The 24,483-nt window shown below is 38.5% G+C and overlaps 1 protein-coding gene across 3 annotated transcripts in view; it reads left to right on the forward strand.

Moving 5' to 3' along the window:
• The first annotated feature begins 4,034 nt into the window (after positions 1-4,034).
• The window catches only part of rbm33a (RNA binding motif protein 33a), a 42,730-nt gene continuing 22,281 nt past the window's right edge, over positions 4,035-24,483 (forward strand). For 2 of the 3 annotated variants that reach the window (XM_081357459.1, XM_081357461.1), the window contains exons 1-10: positions 4,035-4,230; positions 6,016-6,097; positions 12,132-12,183; positions 12,469-12,542; positions 14,283-14,550; positions 18,885-19,007; positions 19,092-19,278; positions 19,967-20,262; positions 22,276-22,600; positions 23,091-23,152. In XM_081357459.1, the coding sequence (XP_081213585.1) occupies positions 4,212-4,230; positions 6,016-6,097; positions 12,132-12,183; positions 12,469-12,542; positions 14,283-14,550; positions 18,885-19,007; positions 19,092-19,278; positions 19,967-20,262; positions 22,276-22,600; positions 23,091-23,152 (1,488 nt within the window). In that variant the 5' untranslated portion in view covers positions 4,035-4,211. The remainder of the gene's footprint in view (positions 4,231-6,015; positions 6,098-12,131; positions 12,184-12,468; positions 12,543-14,282; positions 14,551-18,884; positions 19,008-19,091; positions 19,279-19,966; positions 20,263-22,275; positions 22,601-23,090; positions 23,153-24,483) is intronic. The other variant, XM_081357460.1, reaches the window with a different exon arrangement.

Here is a 24,483-nt window from a genome sequence, read left to right on the forward strand (position 1 = left end):
CAACGAGGAGAAGCAGAGTTGGGGAAAAAGAAAAAAGATGTTAAAATCCCGAAAAGGATGTGGAATTTACGGGGATACGTTAAATAGGGAAGCAAGGGACCAGTATGTGGACAAAATCGGCAAAAAAAGTGTAGTTAGTAGCTGTCAACCCTCCCGTTTTTTCCGGGTTTCTCACGTATTTGAGCTCTTTTCCCGTTTTAGTATTTACCTATAAAATATCCCGAAAAATTACAATTTCAACATTCATCTTTCTGTTGCTATCCCTCTGCAAAACTGCACCATTAACTAAGCGAGTTGTGAAGCTAGGTCTAACGTGACTTTGCTTACATTGGCGTGAAATCGTGCTCTCACAACAACCACGCTGTTATCTAAAAAAAGGCCAATATCACGCTAAGGTTGCCTTCAAGTAAGCAAAACGATGCTTTGAAAACATCTGTTTTTCTGGAAGGGCATGGGGGTAGCAACAGGACAACAGTACAGAGACTGACAGGTCCGATGAAAGGGCTTACATTAATGTTATGATAGTAAGTTCTTAAAATACGGGATATTTTACAGGAAAATTTGTCCACATAACTTACTGGTCCCTGGTTTCCCTATTTAACGTATCCCCGTAAATTCCACATCCTTTTCGGAATTTTAACATCTTTTTTCTTTCTTCCAACTCTGCTTCTCCTCGTTCGACTTGCTGTATGTTTACATTCGCGAGGCCATCAACATGGCCGCCACGCCAAGTATGACGTCACGACGCCCAAGCCCTATAGACCCCTTTTGCGCCGACGTCACAGTTACGTCACGGCGCTAGCTGGAGGCAAAACAAACGGAAAACTGGAGGCGGCCAATACAAACCAGCACAGATTCGGCTACATAATAAGGAGCTTAAATTATTATTTTTATTATTAAAAGTTATCTTGTTGTGTTCTTGGGTGCAAGAATCAATGAAAAATGAGTATGCTGTATCTGGAATTTTTATTTCTAGAAAATATTCATATCATTAAAATTGCACCGTAGTGTCACTTTTTACATTGTCGTCTTGGCGCTGGCTAGGCAGAACTGCGGATTGAACCACACAAGCCTTTACATGACCATTCAGCACATAGTTATATTATAGGCATCTAAATATATTTATATGTCCTCAGTTTCTCTTTACCCTCGGTTTCTCTAACGGGTAGGTGTAGAAGTCAGGCCACTCAACCGGAGGTAACAGTTAGCGTTAATGTTAATCCTGTCAGTTCGTCCATTGACTGAGCGTGTACGGTCATCTGGTTCCGTCCGTTAAAATTAACTTTTGCAAATAACAGTCGGCGTCCTGGACAGTGAGTGACCTTGCACATTAAGACAAAATCGGATTTTCTCCAGTCATTGTTAAAAAACAAGCTAACAAAACTTGCAAACTAACGTTATTGAAGCGGCCAGAGAGATCTTTCTGCCTCCAGCTAAGCTCCGCCCACACAAATACGTCACCGTGTTTACCAACTGTAAAAGGGTCTATAGACCAGGGCTATTCAATTAGTTTCATTCGAGGGCCGCATTATCAAATCGAAAAGTTGAGGTGGGCCGGTGGGTTGGTTTGGGGGTTTATCTTATTTATTGAAACATAACAGTTTCAATAAATAAGCTAAAGTAACCCTAAAGAAGTGTGGTATTTACTTGGAAATGTGGTACCCAACAGTATGCAAATATATAAAACCATAATAAATAAAAACTTGATAATTTACAGCTGTGTACAACTATTTTCCTTGGAACAAATAAATTATTTATACAAACTTATAGCTGTTGGTGAGAAATAATAATTATTTTATTTATAATTGTTATGCTTAAATGAAAATATTCTGACAGTGAGACTTGTTAACCACAGGCTCCCACTGTATAAAAAATGCCTAAACACAAGTTAAAAACTATACGCACCTTTACAAAGAAACTGACATAATTTCATAACAAGCATTAAATATATATTCCTCTACCCACCTAATAAAACTAATGCAATATAAATCACTATATTTACTATTAAACTATATAATATTATAGTATATATTTACTATATTTATTTATTACTACATAGTATTCAATATAAATATTGCACATTTCTGCCCAACCATGGTAAATTACAGTAAATGTGGTAAATGTTTGTAAGGGTGATTAGGGGATTTAAGTCTTCTAATTTCGGTCATGCCACAATGTTTCTCCTGCTTTCCTCATCAGTCTTGTTGGGAATGTTGAGGCTGTTTCATCCGATTTAATACTAATTAAATCATCGAGTGATTTGTGGTTTGTAACAGAAATGTTTCTGTCGAACTGAAACGCTTCCACTGGTTGTCGCAACGCTGTTTAATATTAGTGTGTCCGGGACCGGGAGTAAACGCAACTCCGCGCTGGGCCGTGTTTAAACAACTAGTGAAACAACTGAAAACATCGCTATTTGTTGTAACTGTACTGAACGAGAAACCGCTTCAGATGATTCAGTGACGGAGCAGTCCGAATGAATCCGAATAGTTTTAGACCGTTATGCAAGCGCGTTTAGAAAGAATCGAACCAAAAGAATGATTCATTCACGAAGGATTGGTAGCCTATCGCTGGTTCAGTCGACATAAATTCGGGACACATATAATAACTGCTGAAATATTCACACGTAAAACGTTTCTCAGGTCAATCGGAGCGAAAAGAGGAGGAGGGAGGTTGGTGCCGTCGGGCCGCATGGAGATGATTGGCGGGCCGCATGTGGCCCGCGGGCCGCCAATTGAATAGCCCTGCTATACGCTGATTTCACGCAGCCGTTATTTTGAAATCGAAAGCGAGGCTCCGGTGGGAAGAAAACCGGAAGTGTCGCCTTTAATCATAGGAGAGTCGTGAATGCGATGGCGTATTGTCGTGTTTAATGATGTTTTGTCAATTCTAAAACTGTACATACATTTCTTTCATACTTTAGACTATACAGTGAAATTCATTTATAAATAAAATATTTTTTTATATTATTCAGAAAGTAAAAAAAGAAGCAGGAATGAAAAATATCCTATATTGGATATTAACATCCAAAAGTGTAAATCGCGGCAGCAGCTTTAGGTTGGGCGGGACATTTCCAAAACATACGCTAAGCGCTGCCAATCACAACACACTGGGCCAGCTATCCAATCACAGCGCATTTCGAATTTCGGAAGGAGGGGCTTCATCATAATCGGAAGGCTTGTTCAACTCGAACTAGCGTGCACTCAACAGACCGACCGGTTTATGACATCAAAGTACCGCGAGAGCGATTCAAAAGCATACTGAGCCGTCTGTTCTCTAATCGCTCTCGCGGTACTTTGGTGTCATACACCGATCGTCTGTTCTGTTGTGTGCAGCGCTGGTTCAAGTAGAACAATCCTGGAGTGGAGTGTTCGACTTTGTGGAGAGGGGTGCTGTAATAATGTAAAATATGTGAAAAATAATGCGTTTTTTGAACAATCAAGCATGAAAACATATTCTAGTGCACCCCAAAAACACAATCAAGACTTTATAAAAGGGCATAATAGGACCCCTTTAAGGTAAGTGCAAGTTGCTTTCAGTTAAAACAGCTCAACCATGCATTTTAGTCTCAGACTAGCTTACGCCTGTATTCAATTTGAAATACAATAGCTGGACATTAAAGTTAACAAAAGTAATAAAGAAAAGAAAAAACATCTCTATCTAAATTATACGTTTAACAAAAAATGGCCCAATTTTCCTGCATTCACCCAGTATGAAGCAAGAATTGTCTATCTGCATCTGCTATATGGTTGATAGATATTACTTGACATGATCATCTGTCACCTCAGGGTTTACTGTATCTATAACTGAGACTAAAATATTCACTCTGACCCTCTTAACACCCATCAATCAATAAGCCAAGTATTGAGGCAGAATTTTAAAGGATACATTTCTGAATAAAGCAGTTAATGTAAATAGCCCAATACAAATACAATTTAATTGGTTTATGTTCACTTTCATTGCAAAGTTAAAACTAAATACGTCAGGCTAGTCTGAACCGTTAGCACTTCCCCTCCTTGCAGTTTCATACCCATGATGCAGCGCGGCTCATTCTGGTCGCCATGATTCTTGTGCAGATGTTGTCAGAGCTCAGACTGAGGAGATTTCACGCTAAGCTATCGGCCTGAAGCGCTGCACTTAAACCAGTTTCAATGCACTCATCGACGTTATAGAGATACCAGAGTCTCCAAGATAACATACAGTCTTGGGTTATGGCGACCAATGTCGGGGGTATGATATATATGTCATATTAATTTACACTTTAGCTCCCAGCTAGCGGTAACGAGTTAGCTGCTTTTGTTCCATAATTTGATGGGCTTCTAAGGTCTGCTGTTGGTTTACAGATTGAGCTCAGTTTACTTTTATGCCACGACTGTCTGTTAGGTTGTTTTTATTGCTATGGTGTGTCATATTGATGGTCGTGAGTCATGAGCAGACGTGCATTTACACATTTCTATTCATTTGAGGTTGCTAACTAGCTAGCTGAAGGGTTAAAATGAATGCGTTTCCTGTGTGTATTTATGCAAAAATGCAACGGATAACTAATGATTTTGATGTTTATGGTGGTTGAAGAATTGTTCGTGTAAAGTACAATTAGGTTGGGTCTAAATTAGTTACGTAATCATTTCTAGTGCTGTCTCCACAGACAGCGTGACTGTTGTTTTAACCGTGCCGTAAGATACAAATAATGTATTTTGAGAAAGTCAAGTATTTAATCACAACTGGACTGTTTTGTCACTCGTATGTGTTCATATTTTAAATATAGTCGTGGTTGTAGATAAAATGTGTATTGTAGTAATTTATTACAGAAAGAAGTTTTCTTTCCTATCAGTTAGTGAGTAACGTTAGTGATCCCCTCAACTTGTCAATCATACAGTACCACTGCCATCTGCACAGATGCAAATACGATTTTAATGCTATTTTCTTGTTCAATATTTTATTTATAAACATAGGAAAATGTGCTGCTTTAAAAGTCATCATGAAATCAACATTTATTAATCTTATTGATGTTTATATTGCATTACTTATTATAATTGATATAGCTGTGCATATCTAGTTTTTCTTTTTAAATTCATGTGCCCTTTTACTCTTTAATCAAATTTCTTCCCTTATGTGTATACTGGTGTGAGGGCGGGACAACCTGTCACTCACATGAGATCACAGCAGTAGCAAACAACTACGATCTAATCAATTCCTGATGGACAAAATCAAGTCCCGCCTTACATTTTTTCTTGTATGAGAAGCTCTGATATATGTCACAATAGGAAATATAAGACTATTGCAACTTCCATTTCATACAGAAACTCAGTGAACAAATCTGCTGTCTATTAGAACGTAAATATGCTAATACCTGCAATCTTGCAGTTGCTTCTTCCAAATAACATCTGTACTGGTTACGTTCTGAAAGTTTTTTTTTTTTTTTTTTTTTTTTCTGGAATAATGAGCTGATTGTCTGATAAAGAGTTGTTATTACTATTTTATTAAAGTGAAAGTTCACCTCAAAATGTAAATTCTTTCATTTTCTCACCCTCGTGTCGTTTCAAACGTGTAACCTATGGCCTACTTTATTCTGTGGAACCTAAAGGAAGATCTCTTAAGAAATATCTTTGTGTTTAACTATATAATGGTAGTCAATGGTCACCAAAACTGTTTGGTTTGAAACATTCTTATATATATATATATATATATATATATATATATATATATATATAATTTGTGTGTGTGTGTGTTCTATCGGTTATATTGGTATATAAGTCATATTGGTTTGGAATGACACAAAATAAAAATGAACTGTCCCTTTAAGGTTAGAGTCATTCTTCAAAGACTAGTGTATTTCCTTCAACGGACAAACCTAAGATCTCAAGCACAAAACTTTGAGATGTTATTATTATGTGCAAGTTCTGAGCATGTACTATTATTATTATTATTATTATACAGATTACACATTAAATTTAATGTTTTATTCTTATATGATAATAAAAGATGAATGTGCTTTGTTCTCTTGTCATTATGTAGATGATGACTTTGATGAATACGATAAGCCTGGTGCTGAAAGGTCAAGAAGACGGAGAGGAGAGGATGATGATGACTTGGAGAGGTAAGTCTTAATCACTGTCCCATTGCTGGCTCAGTTTTGCTCTGCATGTTTCATTTCTCTATAATGCGATGAGTAAAAAAAGAATCTGTTTCCTGGAACCACTTATAGCATTCCAGTATTAACATTTCATGTCATTCAAAATGGATCACAAAAGCACATACAGGGGTTGGACAATGATACTGAAACACTGGCTAATATAGTGTTGGAGGTTTCATGCCTATATATGCATGGCATGGTGGGCAATCTTAACAGATTTTATATTCCATCAGTAAGAGCAGAGTGTGAAGGTTGAATTAGCAGAACAATAGCACAGCTGTACATGAAATGTTGCAATCCACACAACATAATGGGAGTAGGGCTGTGTATCGGCAACAAAGTCACAATACATATCACACTATACAGAGGCCTCGATACGATATATATCACGATACGGGTCTGCACTAAATTTCACCTCAACAGAATTTAGTATTACAGCTGTTAAATAAACACTGCATATTATAGGGCCATTGCCCGCAATATAGGCAGAGCAGGCAGTTGCCCTCTGCGTTGTCAAAGTGTGTGTTGTGAAGGGCCTCGGTAGCACTGTTTAATGGCATACATAGGTTTCATTGGCTACTCCCCACCAGATACAATATTCTGATTGTTTTCTTGTTTTTTTTAAGCCCATAAATAATAATGTACTCATTCAAATAAATTTATATTGCTATGTACTCATTCTAATATATAAATAAAAGCATATTTACATTGCTGGTAGGTTATTGCACAAATTAACACTCTCTATGCTAAAAAAAATTTTATGGTCTAAACTAATGTGCTTTCTTCAGAATCAGAAAGATCTTTATTGCCAAGTGTGCTTGCACACACAAGGAATTTTTCTTGATACTGAAGCTTCCAGTGCACATATACAAATACAAATACAACAAGAAACATAGTAAAAATTTTGAATAGTATGAATAAATATAAATATCACCTGAGTTTAGAAAATATTACACTTAACAGTTGGAGTATTGCACTTACAGGCATATGCCTTGGGAGGTATGTTAACTGTTCAGAAGGGAAATGGCCTGTGGGAAGAAACTGTTCCTGTGCTTAGATGTTCCTCCTGAAGTCCACTATCACCTCCACTGTTTTGAGCGTGTTCAGCTCAAGGTTGTTATAACTCCACCAGACAGCCAGCTGTTCAACCTCCAGTCTGTAAGCAGACTCATCACCGTTTTGGATGAGACCGATGACAGTGATGTCGTCAGCAAATTTTAGGAGCTTGACAGAGGGGTCTTTATAAGTGCAGTTATTAGTGTACAGGGAGAAGAGCAGTGGGGAGAGAACGCACCCTTGGGGGTGGATGTCCTGGATGTGAGTTTCCCCAGTCTCGCTAGCTTTTCCCAGTCCATCAGGAAGCTGGAGATCCACTGACAGATTGAGGATGGCATGGAGAGCTGGGCCAGTTTGGCTGCGAGAAGATCAGGCATGATGATATTGAAGGCCGAACTGAAGTCCACAAATAAGATCCTTGCATAAGTCCCAGGTCTGTCGAGATGTTGCAGGATAAAATGCAGCCCCATGTTGACTGCATGATCCACAGGCCTGTTTGCTCTGTAAGCAAACTGAAAGGGATCCATCAGGGGTCCAATGATGTCCTTCAGGTGGGCCAACACCAGGTCTGTAGTCATTATGTCCAGTGATTTGGGGGTTTTTGGGGACCGAAATGATAGTGGAGCGTTTGAAGCAGCAGGGAACTTCACACTGCTCCAATGAGCTGTTGAAGATCTGCGTGAAGACTAGGGCCAGTTGGTCAGCGCAGGCTTTTAAACAAGCAGATGAGATGCTGTCTGGGCCTGAAGCTTTCCTAGTCTTCTGTTTTTTGAAGACTCTGCTCACGTCCTCCACACAGAACTTAAGCTCAGGTTGGATGGCAGGAGGGGGGAGGAGAGGGGGTGCAGGAGGTGATGGTGAATGTGTGAACTGCACAATATAGCGTTTTAGCATCGATTTCTCAATGTGCGTATCCGCGGTAGTAGGGCTGCACGATTAATCGTATTTTAATCGCGATAACGATATCTGCCTCTCTCGATTAATTAAAAAAAATCGTCGCGATATTTGCCCGCTCGTTTTTAATCCTGAAAACGCTTTTTTATTAGACATTTGCATTATCTTGCATTGTAAACAAGTCCCCACTAGCGCTGATGTTTGTGGTTGCCAGATCTGAATATCTTAAATCTCCCAAATTACCCAAACAGAGCTTTTCTCTTACATTTTATGCCCCGTGTTTTACTTAGTCGGTGCAATCTGGCAACCCTGCGTGCGCGATATTCTGTTTACATGAAATTGTTATACAGCCGACAGTTACTTTGTCTCATTTTCAACCGGAATGTGTCGCTTAGAAGATCTAATGTGAAGACACATCACTAAGCGCTCATCTAACGTTAAAGCAACAACATGGAACTTTTCCTCTGCGGTCGCCCTACAGGTTGGAAGCGGAATTGTCCATTACCGCTGTCGTAAAATGATTTACGGTTACTGTATATGAAGCATGCAGGTTTTTTTCATATGGGCAATGATAATATTATTAATCTTCCCCCTTTCATAATTTATACACGTTTAGTAGACTAAACATTTTAACTCAAACATTTGTGATTTGCATGTAGATTGCAATGCTCAAATCTGAACGAGAATGATAGCGAAAGCATCCTAACCATCTAAAACTACCATGTTAGTGTTTACTAGCTACCAGATTGATAATTCGCTCATCTACTAGCTGATTCATGAAGAAAAATAAATGGAGGACCAGATAGTTTCCGTAACATAGCCAGGCAGACAACAGATTAGAAAAACTAAAGATAGTATGCAAGCAATTTACAGTTACTTACTAGTTCAACAGCATGACGGCCAAGTCAGCATCGGTCTGGTAACTCTCCTCCTCCATAAGCTAACGCCAGCGAGCAAACGCTCGACCAATATTGATCCTCGTCCTGCCTTTCAGTTTATCACTCGCCCTTTTCCTCTTCCGACTCTACTCCGACAAAACCTTGGACTTCTTACGTTTCGCTGCTGCTTCAGCCATGACGAAAACAGACGTACGAAAACAAACGCGCTGGTTGGCCACATTTGAGGAAGTGGTGGGCAAAGTGACGTATGCCGTAAAGCAGTCGAATTTTGTAGTTCTTTTTGAGCGCTGGTTACTACCCGCACCCCGAAGTTACATAGTGCCAGTAAAAGCGATACAGACCCCGTCAGGCTCTGGCAGACGTCTCATTCAACCTATTGTAAGTCGATGTACTATCACAAGGGTCTTGGAAATATATTATGAAGGTTGAAAAGTTACATGTTGTTACTTTAAATCATGCCATTTGTATTGACTTGCTGTCTGAGGAAGTTGTAGTTGGTTATGAAGTCTGATGGTTTGAAATTAACACCCGCCAACCCGCCAAATGCGGCTAAAAATGAACTTTGGCGGGTATTGCTGTCAAATCACTGGCCAATTTTGCATGTTATTATGTTTACTCACTTTTCTGGGGAAATTCGTGTAAACCAAATCTGCTCGGATTTTGCGCAAATACTCGTGCAAAACCGTTAACTGTCTCTTCTCTTTCTCTGTAGTTTCTCAAATGAGAATAATCGTGATTAATTATCGCGATTATAATTTTGAGTAAAATAATCGTGACTATCATTTTAGCCATTATTGTGCAGCCCTACGCGGTAGTCACAACGCAGGATGTACGATGTAAAGTATGGGGATCGTACTTGATGTGTGGTCCGTACGGTCCAACTTCACCCTGATTCAGAACGCATATGATTTGTGGATTAATTGCAAAAAAGTTTAACCATTATAGAGTGAAAGTTTATCATTTGCATGTGCAAGTCCTGTCAGTTTAAACATAAAGCGCAAGACTGGAACTCACGCACTGTTTTCTGTACGCGCACTTAGAGCAGCACAGATATTATGTGACCACCGAATTTAGTTCTCTTTCTCTTCTTTTTGAGCTTGAATGGACATGTGCACCCAAAATGTAGTCAAAATGCCAATCTCTGCAAGTATCCTCGTAAACAGTTGGTTATGTGTTTAAGAGGATTGAGAAAGGAAATGCGTATCATTATAATGGATCCGTCCATTCGTCTTAAAGTGACAGCAGTCTAATATACCCTCAGATTTTTGTATCACCAATGTTAATCAAACAACAAAAGACAGAGAAAATCACTTTATTTAACAAAGATAAATTGTATTAATAGTTACATTTCATATATACAGTGAAGACTGTTGTTTTACATTTATGGACCTCCTGAATACCTTTAGATGTAACTGATAAAAACATAAAACACTGCTTATTTCATTTGTATCTTTCTTCTATTGTATTTATCTATGTTTTTAATTTGTTTATTATTTTGTGCAGATACACACTCCTACAAAATCATTCCAATCATTCTAGAATGATATATATATTTTTTTTTACAAATAGAGCTATTCAAATCAAATGGTGAAATTGTTTTTATATCGAAATATATTTTTTATTTTTCTGTGGTATCGCAGTGTTTTTTTTTTCCAATATCGTGCAGCCCTTTTGCACATGGTTGCCAGGTTGAGAAAAATAAGTAGCCTAAAACACTTAGCAGATATTTCCGTATTATGCAATTGTGAAGCTCTGATAAGGGGATTACGTCTCTTTATATCAGGCAACCCCAGTTATGTTCCTCTGCGTGTCAGATTAAACCTTGTTCTAGCCTATACATTATATTCTGTGAATTAATTTCAACACATTTCCACTCCGTTTTAAATACTGTTCTTGTATTCAAATTCAAAAGCATAGTCCACTGTTGTGCACATGCTGTGGAATCGATACAGAAGCAGTTGTATCAATACTCACATTGACAAGTAATATGTGACAATACATTGTCATATCAAACACAGCCCTAAATGGGAGACATATCAGAGGTTGTTGGTGCGCATCTCGCTGACGCATTTGTGATAAGCAAGTCTTTGGGGTGTATGGAGAGCTATGGTTTTCAGGGTAATTTTGGCAAACCACGTAGGACGAACCATATCCAACAAGAGTAACTGTCAATGTACTAGGGAAGCTGTCTGAAAGAGATGTCCAGGCACTAACTTCGATTGTATCCAAAAAACATAAAACCACAGCTGCCCAACTCAATACATAATTAAATGTGCACCTCGACTCTCCAGTTTCCACTAAAACTGTCAATATTCATGCTCCGGCTGCTATAGCCAATCCTTTAGTCACTGCCAATGCCAAATGTCGGTTTCATTGGTGCCAGCAGTGCACATCTTGGGCTGTGGACAGTGTGAAACGTGTTGTTCTCAGATGAGTCCACCTTCACTTTCTTCCCCACATCCGTGGGAGTTACGGTGTGGAGAAGCCCCAGAGAGGCTTAACACCCAGACTGTTGCTGCCAAGAGTGAAGCACAGGGGTGGATCAGTGATGGTTTGGCTCGCAATCTCATTGCATTCCCTACTGTGCTTGATGGGTGCATCACTGCCAAGGACTATTGAACCATTCTGGAGGACCATGGTTCAAACATTGTACCCTGCCGTGTATCAGAACGGTAACGCACCAATACACAAAGCAAGACTTGTGACAATGCTTTGATGAACATGAAAGTGAAGTTGAACATCTCCCATGGCCTGCATAGTCACCAGATCTGAATATTTTGAGCCACTTTGGGGCATTTTCGAGGACTGTATTTTCCTCCACCAGCATCACATAGTGACCTGGCCACTGTTCTGCTAGAGGAATGGCTTAAAATCCCCTTGGCCACTGTGAAGGACTTTTATCTGCAATTCCCAAGATGAATTGATGCTGAATTGGCCACAAAAGGAGGCCCATACCATACTAATAAATTATTGTGGTCTAAAACCAGGTATATATAGATTTAATTGGTTGCTGTTGGGTGTGGTGTTTGCAAAGCAGATGAAGTTGTTGCTTTAATATCTTACGTTGCTCTGCTGAAATCAGGCAATTCAAAGAGATTCATTGTGAATAGAGCATATTTTTTATTTAATACGTTTTTATCAATTCACAGTGATTTGGAGGAGGGAGACTTACTTGAAGAAGATTGGCTGTCATCCAAAAAGGTAAAGTGTTTTTCATCATTGCCTGTTTCTCTCACCTCTAAACTATATCATATAATCCTCTGTTATTCATTTGTTGTTGTTGTTGTTGTTATGGCAGAAAGCATGGACCTTGTTTTTTTTAGTTGCTGACTTAAGCATTTTTTTTAACTGATAGTAATACAGAAATAATTTCCAGCAGGTGTACTTGTCCAAGACTTAAAAGGCAGTATATGTAACAATCGCACCAAAAAGTCAAGTAGATTGAACAAGGGATTTTTCATAGGGTTTTTTTTTGTCTATCCTCAGAACCCCTCAGAACTGTCAGATGAGGAGCTAAATGATGACCTCTTGCAAAGTGATGAAGAGGACCAAAATACGAGGTACTCCAACAATGCAATAAAATCCTATTCACTGCAAAAATCCATCCATTTTTAAATGACAATGTTTAGCTGTTTTTAATTACTTCATTGAGGGCCTTTATATTTTTTTTTTCAAACGCAGATTGGATGGTTTTTACAAGACTCGGAAAAGTCCCTAATACTGCGAGAATTTTTTAGGTGTTGTATACAGAACTGGTTTTAACAGATATACTATTTATATCGTTTTTAATGTTTTTCAAGACAATGGTCATATGAGAGAGTCTTGGTGTGCCCTGTGCTACATATAGATTAAAATGGCTTGTTTTAGAAGACTGGAATGACGCATCAGTGTAAACGATTACGTAAATTAGTTGTTTTGCGTTGAATGCGTCGATTCGTTGCGCTGTTTATGCTCATCCTAATGATGCCGGCTCCATTCCAAGCCGCTATTCCAAAAATATCGAGCCCGATCTAAAGTGTGGGAATTTTTTAATAAGAGACCAAATTAAATGGTGCTTTGCACGCTCTGTAAAACTGAAATTGCCTACTAAATTACACCACAGCATCACAATGTCTATGCTGGAGCATCTGAAAAGAAAACATCCAGCCCGGGTCTCTCCTACCCCAATACAACAAGACGACAGCGCAAGTCTTTGGACTATTATTGTGAAATTTAAATCCAAAGGATTAATTGAATATTCAGAAAATAAACAATAGATTAACTGGAAAAAATAACTGTTAGATTATTCAATTTAATAATAATAATAATAGTAATAATTGATAGATTAATCAATTAAAAAAATAATTGTTAGTTCCAGCTCTACTGTTAGGACTCTCATATACATTGTACATCAGTGTAAACATGTTTTCCAAAATACTATTTATTTCTTTGGGTATAACCTTTTTAATGTTTGTAAACGAAGCAGGCCAATGTTAAAGGAGAACTCCGGTCAATTTTAACATTGAGCTCATTTTTTTGTAAATTTGGAGTGCTGTCAGTACAGAGAACAACGACAAAAATCAGTGTTGCCTACACTGTGTTATCCTCTTTTTAAAATTTGCACCCTGTTGACTTCAATGGGGCAACAGGGTGCAAATTTTAAAAAGAGGATAACACGGTGTAGGCGACACCGATTTTTGTCGTTGTTCTCTGTACTGACAGCACTCCAAATTTACAAAAAAATGAGCTCAATGTTAAAATTGACCGGAGTTCTCCTTTAAGCTGTTCTTCTAAACTGGTGAAATGTAGTTTAAGTCATGACAGTTGAAGCCGCCACTTACTAAATCTGTTCTGATGTTTTTATTTATTTTTTTGATGATGAAGGGTGGAATAGTCTGCAGTATAGCCCAAAATTGCCTATATTACAAGTTTTTCTTTTTATTATTGTTGTATAGAATAATGTCAGCTCACAATTAATATAGAATGCACCACTACCTAAGCTGTTCTCTTTTCAATTTTGGGGTCAACATGGTCTTCACCCCATAATTTATGCAAAGCTTCAGTGCTCTAAAATCAATAGAGCAGTTCATCCATAACATTATTAGAGATGACATTGAACTAACTTTGACACCTTCTGCTTTAATCAAATGGCTTAATTTTTTTTTAATAAAAATAAGTTGTTTAAAATAACAATCTTAGGTGACACACTTTAATTCAGTCTCTAATATATGTTCTTATGGTAACAAAAGCAACATACAAATATACAAATTCATTACTTTATTGTCCAGTGCTTAACACGTGTCTTTGTGTCTGTGGTCCAGTGGTCAGGGTGAGGCTGTGAGTTTAAATGCAACACTGGGTCTGGGCACCTCTGGTCACCTTCATGATGAAGACTTAGGATGTACTGAAAATGCCTATGAAGAGACAGAGGGGTGCCGAGCGGGCTTCTCTCAGGGTGGGCAGTATGAGGCAGATGAGTACCAAGCAGAGGATGAAGGGTTGGAATACACAGGAGGCCAGAATTGCGCTGAATATCAAGATGAAGTATTGGACCTACAGATTGACGAGCCACTGGATGACGATTTTCAAGTAAGTTACACTTTTGCTTGCTATATCTATTGCTTACACTCTCCATAATCCCCCACCACATTTCCTTCACGTCTGCAGCCTGACAACGCATGCTTTGTGACCCTCAGGCCTCAAGGTTTTGTTCAGGGCAAGATACCTTTCACTGTCTTTGTTCAGCAGATGTCCTGCCATTCCATGCTGGCTAATGGGAAAAGCTCTCAGACAAGATCTGATAAAGTTGGCTGTATAGGTGAAAAGATTATTGACCTTCTTTAAAGTGGTCTTTAGCAAGCATGACACAGGGGCATGATTGATGAGCCCTGTCCTTTCTGTACATGTTTATTTATTTATTTGCTTAGATCTTAAAGAGACAGATCATTCAAAAATGAGAATTGTCATCATTGACTCACCCGCATGACGTTCCAAAGCCATATGTTCATGAATCATTCAGATCAATTCATTATCTGTACTGTAACGAACAATTCTTTTATGCATCAGACAAAATTAGTAAGATGTAATAAGGAAAAACATGGCAGTACATATTCTTAATTCAGTCCCAAGTGAAAGTGTCTTCAGAAGACTGGACAGTGTCTGACCTGATTGCGTAGATCTTTAAATCTTTAAACATGGGTCTGGGACAACTATTTACAGGTAAATATTACAGTATACAAACATCACAGACAATGGCAGACAGCGACCAAGGCAGCTCTGGCATAATGTCAGTTACACTTATATAAATGACTTGCAGTTTCTTAACAGTTATTGAGGTAAACATGCCTAAAGTACCGGAAAAACATACCGTTGGGTACCGGCACTGAATTTCATGTACTGGTGCCGGTTCCGGTTAAAATGTGAACGGTACCCAACCCTAATCTTAACTTAGATGTAGTTTTTTTAAAGGAATTTTCTACAACTTCTATGTTCTACTCAAGCTCAATTCCAAGGGGATTCCTGAGTTTCTGCTTTTTTGGGGGTTTGGAGGCTGGGATATTCTCCTTAATGTTTTGTTTTGTTTTGTACTGAAGAAAGAAAATACAAAACACTCACTTGAATGTGTAGTACAAACTGACTTACTTTCCTAAAGCATAATTGAGGCAACAGATGTGGAAAAGTATTTTGCTGTCAATACAAAGGTGATAAACCACCTTTGACAGCCGTTTGTTGCACTCTTGAAGAATATTGCCATTGCTTAAAATTCAGCTTTAAATTTTGTTTTCTTAGACCGTATGATATCTCTGTTTACAAGGTCGTTTGGCTTCCGGGGCTTAGCATCTTTGTGTTTACTGTTATCCAGAGTTAATGTGTGGAACGGTTTAAAGGATTAAGCATTTTCCCTGTAAGTGGTCAGTTCATGTGCTTTGTGCAGGATTCGTGTCATAGTCATTTTGGTCTGTCTGTCTGACTTTCTGTGCTATGCTTAGTGTACAGTTCTTAAGATTCGCCTTCTGTCACCCAGCAATTCTTTTATTGTCCTCTGTATTCATTGTATGAATCTTAAAGACTTTATGGGCTTGTCATAAATACTTGATGATTGGGGTTTAGCCATGATAAAAATCACATTTTGTGATGTCAGGTTACAATTTTGAAAATTTAATGAAACAAGAGTAACATTGTATCATGTGTTAGCCTTACTGCGATAGTCGGTGTTCACGATGAGCTGAGAGTCGCAGCACAGATCAGCAGCAGGTATCAACATCTGGGTGATGACGGAATAAATGACTGGTCATATTGGAGCATCCGGCACTCGCATAGAACAAAGTTTACAAAGTTTTTACAGTTTTGTCCACGCTTTTTCAACCATCGCTGCTGTAACGTATTGGGAAGCCAGAATGTTTCCAGACAGGATATTTATATGATGCAGGCGGCCGCTCTATCAGCGGCTTGTCTCCTTCGCTTGCCATGCTAAACTGCAACAAAACAACACGTGAGGAACTGTGATGTCAGCAACAGATTTACACACACAACAGTTGATTGGACAGATACTCTTACCTGAAACGCAAGTGGAGCGTATCCGTCGACAGAAACATACATTAGAGTAACTCTGTCCGTTTTATGCGTTGTTTTTTTTCTTCCCCCACAAGCCATATTATAGATGCATCGTCAGATTAGAGATGAACCGCAATGCAAGTGTGTGCTGAACCATGAGTGAAGAACGGCATGGTCCTTTTTTACAGAGAGCTGTTGCACCCCTAGAATGTAAAAATGATTAATGAATTTTGTTCTTTTCCAAAATTTTTATTTCAGTGTTCAGGGACCTTGATAAACAAAATGTTTGGTGTACTGTGGTCATGGAGCATCAGGGTTAGTCAATTTACACAAAGACACAGAGACTGATACAATCCTGCAGGAATCAAGGCTCATCAGACTGCTCCTTTTGTTCTGCCTTTCATTGACCTTTAATGCGGGACAGATGTCGTTGATCATTCTGCCTGTCCAGGTGATCGCTTGATCACTGGTGTCCAGGGTAATGCTGACAGGTGCACAGAGGGCTTGCCCTCACATCGCATTCACACACAGTTTGTCTGTTCAATGCCAGTTTCTTTATATTTCGGTACATTATTCTAGTCTTATTGTTGTTACTGCTGAGATCAGGATTCACTGTAGAAAAATGACCTGGAGAGTTTTGTAATAGAAGCTGTATGCTTCACACGTTTTCTCAAGGATATGAATAAAAAAACACTGTCTCTTCAAATATACGTTTGCTTGAGCACTGTTGACTCTCCATAGCAGTGAAATTTATGTTGTCCAAATATATTATAAAAGGTGCAACAATAATACCTATAGAAATATGTGCTAGTGCCTAAAGGTGAAAAGTTAGTCGCTGTACTCTAATATATGTACATGACTATAAGTAAGAAATTCAGTTTTTTTGTATATATATATATTATGCTACTTACATGTGAGAGCAGTGAAGAAACAGAGTTTTGTGAAACTGCAGAGTAGGACATGGCACAAATAAAATAAGATGAAGAACTTATGACATTGCATCAGATTGCATCACAATATTTTATTCCATATTGATCGATATTGATATTTATAACAAGATATAATTTGATAATGCTGCCAGCTGGAAGAGTCCCTTGACAATGACCAAAGCCTGGAGAAACCAGAGGGTTCATTAATTACATTTGAAAATATAGTTTTAGAAAATATACATTTTTTTCTTCAAAAATAGAATAACACAACGTAAACTTTTAACTGTGCACTGCAAACATGTTTTTTTTTTTTCAGTACCTTGTCATGACAAACATTTTGACTGAGCTTTGAAATGCATTTTCCTACATGTTAGTCAGTTACACATCTAGTATACAGTGATGTAACAAACAATGTAATTTGGATTGATAAAATGGATTGAATTCCAATGTACTGTTACACTGTTACAATGAGGTCATTTTTAATTTGTAGAGTATTTAGTTCACTATAATATCCAAAAATATCTCTGCAAACATGACTATATGAGAGTGATTTCAGATTCCAACAGCCAAAGTAAAATCTCAATTTAAAGAGTGAAATGTGTACTTGAGCAGAGGGAAATGGGTTAGAGGACCTGTAAGCTATAACAGGTGGACAGAAACAGGATCTGTAGGAATAGCCGGGGATGGAGACAGTACCTGCGGTGGATGATTGAAGCAGAGATGGGCACAAAACCTGTGAGGAGGGAGACGCGACCGGTGGTGTAGGATGTGAGGTTCAGCAAGGTAGTCAGCAGAAGCCGTGTGTGCCCGTCTCTGCGGATGCTTTTGTACATTCTGTGCTCGAGCGTGTGTGAGAATTTGCTCAAAGTCAGATGATGATATTTTCCCTGTCAGTGAGCTATGTGTGTGCTGGAGCTTTCTTTGTGTCTGTTTGTTGTGTGAGTGTGTGCATGTGAGTGAGTGTGTGTAAAGACAACACAGTCAATGATATTTTCACCACCACTGAGCCGTGTGCGTGTTTATCTCCCATTCTCTGTGTATCATGTCAAACATTTACATCTCATTGAATTTCAAATATCAGCAGGAATGGTAATAGGGAATAGTAATGAGACTGGGCTCCCACTGTTATGCTAATTTAGGAAGACTCCCCTTCAGCGCCCCCTCCCCTCCCCAACTTCAGAATGCTGCACTGGGCCTTTCTGGCCTCTCTCTCAGATGTGGCATTAACATTTTCATTCAGAAGTGATTTTGCTTCATTCTAATGTTTTATCTTCATCAGTGTCATTTGTGGCATTGAACAGGTTCTGGTAGTGCCGACCTACGACACGGTCCGGAACAGGTGTTTCAATCCATAATAAACAAGAGATCTGTTTAGCCCTGATGTTCTAGTCCTGCTTGAATTTCCATTGAATGGAGTAAATATTTGTTTGTTCTTCGCAGGTGGATGAATACCCGACTGAGTATAGTGAAGAGCAGACTGACAGACATGAAGTAGCTGAGGAGGAGGAGCATGAAGAGGAAACTGAGGAGCAGGACAGCTCTCAGGTCACAGATTTGGAGGAGGTAAAGAATGGCTGCTTCAGACGGTTTGTGCCCTTTCGTGGAGATTGCGTGAGTCTGATGATTTATGTGTGTTGTATGCTTCAGGTGGAGAATGAAAACGATCCAGAAGCTGAGCCAGAGCAGGATGCAGATGTAAAGGAGGAGTCTGATGAGGAAGAGGAAGATGTAGAAGAATCTAGACGTCTGCGATTTAAGACGGAGCGTAAAGATGACACGGTGGTCAGGCTGTCTGATGCTGCCAGTAAAAGAAGGAACATCCCAGAAACATTAGGTAAGGAATTCACATGAAGCACCTTTTTGTACTGTTACAGGTTTAAAAATCCCATATGGTCTTGTTTTGAGTAATCTGACTTATTGTAGATTCTACAGTTCGATTACTTGTTTTTATGATTTGGCTGCACCGGTGTGAGTGACTAGTTGTACATTTGATTAGGTCATTAAGACCCATCCCTAAACTTAACTACGTCTTCCTTTAAGTCAGTAAGGCAGACCTACTGGATTAACATGACATAACAATTAATATTCATGAGCAAAGCCTACCTAGTTATACAGTCTTGCCAAAATATTTTTGTTTGTAAGGTGATCAGTGAAGGCTGTTTGGTGAACAGAAAATATTGCTCAAATATTTTAACTTGACAAGTTAATTAATGTCTCTGTATATCTTGTAAGTGTTTATAATAATAATAAAAAAAGTTTTATTTTTATATTGTCACAGTAACTTTCCAGACTTTTTTTTAGGGTTTAACTTGAGGGCCCAAGTGCTTATAAACAAAAATATGATATTAAAATGTTTTCATTATCATCATCCTGCTTATGAGCAGTATAAAAAAGGCTAAATTGATCCTCCAAAATAACTTTTGAAAGATGGTTTAGCTGATGGTTTAGTTGTTTTAAACCATGAATTGTTTCATTCGTCAGAATCAGATAAATCTGGATCTTTGTTTTGTCTTTCCTTTCAGAGCTCTCTGAGGAAGCTAAAGCAGACCTGCAGGAGTTTGAGGAAAAGGAACGTCAGAGGAAGCAGGGCCGTTTTGGAGGACGAGGAAGAGGGTGGCCACGAGCAGATGGAATGAGGGGAGGAATGACAGGCAGAGGTGGGATCAGGGGAAGAGGAGGAGCAGGAGGACGTGGAGTCGGTGGAAGAGGCGATTTCCCTCTATTTGGAATGGGAGGTTTCCGTGGTGATGGAGTTGGAGGTCAGGGGAGAATAAATGAGCAAAGGCCTCCACTGATGCAAGTGAATTTGGGAATGCAGGTAAGAAACTGACGGGTCTCTGAAATGCCACAAAATCTGAATGCTTCTACTGAACCTGTTCATCAAGTCATTGATGACAATGTGAGATAGGACACTCAAGACTCGCACATAAATTTTCATCTTGTAAGAATCCACTGTCTATTGAACATATTTTGCTGGACTACTTTTACCCCTTTGAGGAACTTGTTTTATTCTGTTGATACTTTTGAAAAGGTTTTTAACCAAGTAAATACAAATCTAGTATTAAGTTTTTTAGAAAAATTAATCTTAAACTTTTTTTTTTTTTTTTTTTTATAACCAAACCTGGCTGTCATCATGAACAAAAATGGAAAGAAAAACAAAACTGAACCTGTTCTAATAACATTAATAAAAATGTGTGATATATGCTCCAATGGACCCTTTTCACATTACTGGGTCCTAATAATAATATTAAGATGTTTTACATTTGTTATCTTTGAAATTATAACTTAAACGTAAAACCAGTATAACAAAAAGTGTTTGTGGAAAACATTGTCTACATGGCTTTACATTTTCTGATTGTTGCACACACAGTTACATACACTACTGTTCAAAAGTTTAGTCAGTAAGATTTCTTTTAGAAGAAATTAATACTTTTGTACATCAGGATGCATTAAATAGTGACAGTAAAGACATTTATAATGATACAGAAGATTTCTATTTCAAATAAATGCTGATCTCTTGAACTTTGTATTATCACTGTTTCCAAAAATCTCCAACATAATTCAACTGATAAGAAGAAATATTTCTTGAGCACCAAATCAAGGATCTTGTGGCATTGAAGACTGAAGTAATGATTTCTGAAAATTCCGTTTCACCCTCACAGGAATAAATGACATTGTAAAACATAATAAAATAATAGAGATAAAAATATAATATATAACATAACATAATTTAAAATAGAGAAGAATTATTTTAAATTGTTTTATTGTTTAAATGTTTTACTGTACTACATTGATTATGTAAATGCAGCATTGGTGAGCATAAGAGACTTTCAAAATCATTAAATCTTACTGACCACACTCTGCAGTGTATAAACAGTAACATTGTTTGCAACAGTTGGACACAGCTTTAGTAGTGACAGCTATTCTGTTTGCAAACACATATTTTAACTTGAATGGTCAGGCAATGGGATTGATCCTTTTGAGGCTATTGAAGATTTTGAATCAGTTTTAGATGATGGTTCTTTGACTTGTCATGTCTCATCCTTGTGGACTGGAGTCAGTTTGCTTTTGAGTAAAAGTCAATTATCACTGTTCTCACTCCTCCTCTTATCCATGTTGATATATGGATTATGGCAAATAACTTGGCGGGAGTCCATTGAGGAAGCATTACACCAAATTAAATTTGTACTTTGCTGAAGGATTTAGCTTCCTGCGCTTATTTTATTATTAAATATCTGTCGAGGATGTAATCCCTTTGCGCTTGAGCTGTTCGTTCGAACGTTCGTGCTGCACCTTTTTCTTTCTTTTTTTAAAGCTGATTTTCTTTTATGGAGAAGGAAAGCCTTTTCAGGCTTTTGACACAACTTGTCATTCCTCGACATTGATATGTTATTTTACGTTATGCTTCAGGCAGTGCTATATAGTGCACTGTTGTAATGGTTTAATCGAGTCCACTTCTGTCTATGAGTTGTCATAAAGTACAAGTTGTCTTCATCTGATGATGAGTTGATAAATATAGCGTGCTTACATGTGCAAGGCTTTCTGAAATAGACTGCAATATGTATCTAGTTTGGGGAGTCAGTTTTTCACTCATCATATGAAATATGTTAGGACACAGACACAGTGCATGTTTTGTGAGAGAGTACTTTAGCATTTTGTATTTCTCTTAAACTCATTTAATTTAGATTCAGTTGCAGTCACATGGCTCTTATGATTGATTACTTGATTCAAGGTCACAACACTACAAGATAATGATTTTTTTGGGGTGAAAGAGAAGGCTTATGCTATTGATTGATGATCTTTTTGTTTTCACTCTCTCTCTTTTTTAAAGCAGCAGCTCAGAATGACTCCTCCGCTCCAGCATCACCACCATCAGTCGCGTCTGCCTGGTGCGAGAGGCACTGGAGGTCCTGGGCTATTCCCAGACCCAGGCACCCCAATCCCTCAGCAGCCGCTGCAGCTGTTGATGCCACACCTGGCCCACCGTTCCCCGGGGCCCAGAACACAACACGACACGCATGGACTGCGCTTGTTGAACTCCCCTCCACGGCACTCGCACGCACATCCCAACCAACACCAGCAGCATCAACAGCACCACCCCAAGAACATTCACATTAACCCTCACTTCAGAGGACCCTCATCCTCACCTGTGCAAGGTATGGCTCCAGAGACAAAACCAGCGACCCGATATTCATATATTTGGGTCGATAGAAGCTGTTTGAGCATCTGCTGTAAGATGTTTGACCTGTTAAAGTGCCTATTCCATGTATATTTTTAGGCTTTTCACTTCTGACTGACGCTTACTCACATTTTCACTCGGGTCCTTTAAAGAGTCCCCCCACTCTGTAGGCAGCCCATCAGTATTAAACCATCTTTCTGAAATGCACACATCTGCGGAGGTGAAATTACTCCTTTTGAGTGTCAGTTTATCTCATTAGGTGGCCCAGTCTGCGCGCGAGAGAGAGATGCACAGTTTAATCAGCAGAACAGCCCTCTCTCTGTGACCAGCTGTGACAAACCATGGTTTAGACTTGTGGCAAGAAGAGACTTTTATGGTGTCCGTGTTACGCCGCCCCACTCTCTCGTTCTGCAACCCTTTTTCTGTCTGTCTGACTCATGCTTTTTCTATTTCCATTTTAATCTCAGTTCCCTCAATGCCTCCTGTGCAGAACCAACCGAGGCCTAACATCACGCAACAGAGACTCCCGGTAAGTTGCCTCACATTGCTTTGAGTTAGAATTTAGTGGTTTTGCTCTGCATATAACTGCAGTATGTTACAGTCAACATCATGGTGTTTTCTGAATTTGACTGGCCCGTAGTCAACGAAACTAACATTTGTCTTGCTGTGTGGAAGGCATGTTTCGAAAAATGTTCTCATATGTGGGAAAGATCTGCCAGTTGAAATTGAAATGGAGACCGTGAAAACTCAGAACAGATGTAAAAGCCCTTTACTGCCTGTAAGGATGTAGAGGAACCATCAGGCAGCTGCCCGTGCTGTGGCTAAAGTGATTACTGCTGAGGAGACCATCTCACACCCCTCCCAAATCTCCCCAGTTCTCTTCTCTGTCCTCACTGATATAAATACTTTGGTTTTCCCTTTTACTGTTGCTGTCAAAAGGATGCATAATTCAGTGTTTCAGTATGACAAATGGCTGTTACAGGAACCCTGTGCAGTGTTACATGCAAAAGTTTTATCTAAAGCTGTTTTAAACGTTTTTCTATTTTTTTTTTATATAATTCTTATAAAATGTTTTTTATGACCTCAATCCAGATTACATGGATTATTTAAAAATTTATATTACACCACTGGACCATTTAACTGCAAAAAAGCATATAATGATCAGTCACATCACCTACAATACACCTTCAAATTCATAAAATTTTTAACCTAAATTCCTGATGGTGAAAAGGAAAGTTAAAGTTGATGTCCATGTTATTTGTCAACTATTCATGTACTGCAATCCCTAGTTTGGGGACACTGTGGACACTTGAAATGGTTGGTTATCCCTAATCTTGCTGAATAGGAAAAGTTCCACACACACATTCATGACACATTTCCAGCTGTCTGTCTCCCATTGCCAGTCTGGTACAGACAGGACACCATTTAAAATGCCAATGGCATTTTGCAGGGAGCAGCGTCCATTAGCCCTCTAGGCACTTAATTATCATACATTAGCATACGATCACATCTCATCTTACAATAGGCTGATCCACAATTTCTCTATGAATATTTACTACTGCAGAGTTTTTGAATATTAATCTCCATGCTACATATTTATATTGTATTTTATGTTTGATGCTGTTCATAACAGAAACATTATAAAACTGTTTAGTAAGCCCATAGCCTGTCTTAATTTTGCAAGTTAGTACAAGTTTAAAGTTTGGTTTTCTTTCGTTAGTAAGATTTATTGTAGTTTAATGGATAAATTGCTTTTAGTATGTCATAAAATAGTACCAGCTCTATATATATAAAAACTTTAATAATTTGTCAGATACCTGAACACTGAGCTGCAGAAATGAAGAATGTGCCGGGTGTATT

Source organism: Scardinius erythrophthalmus, assembly GCF_964197995.2.
Source record: "Scardinius erythrophthalmus genome assembly, chromosome: 2".
In the NCBI taxonomy this organism is placed as follows: Eukaryota; Metazoa; Chordata; class Actinopteri; order Cypriniformes; family Leuciscidae; genus Scardinius; species Scardinius erythrophthalmus.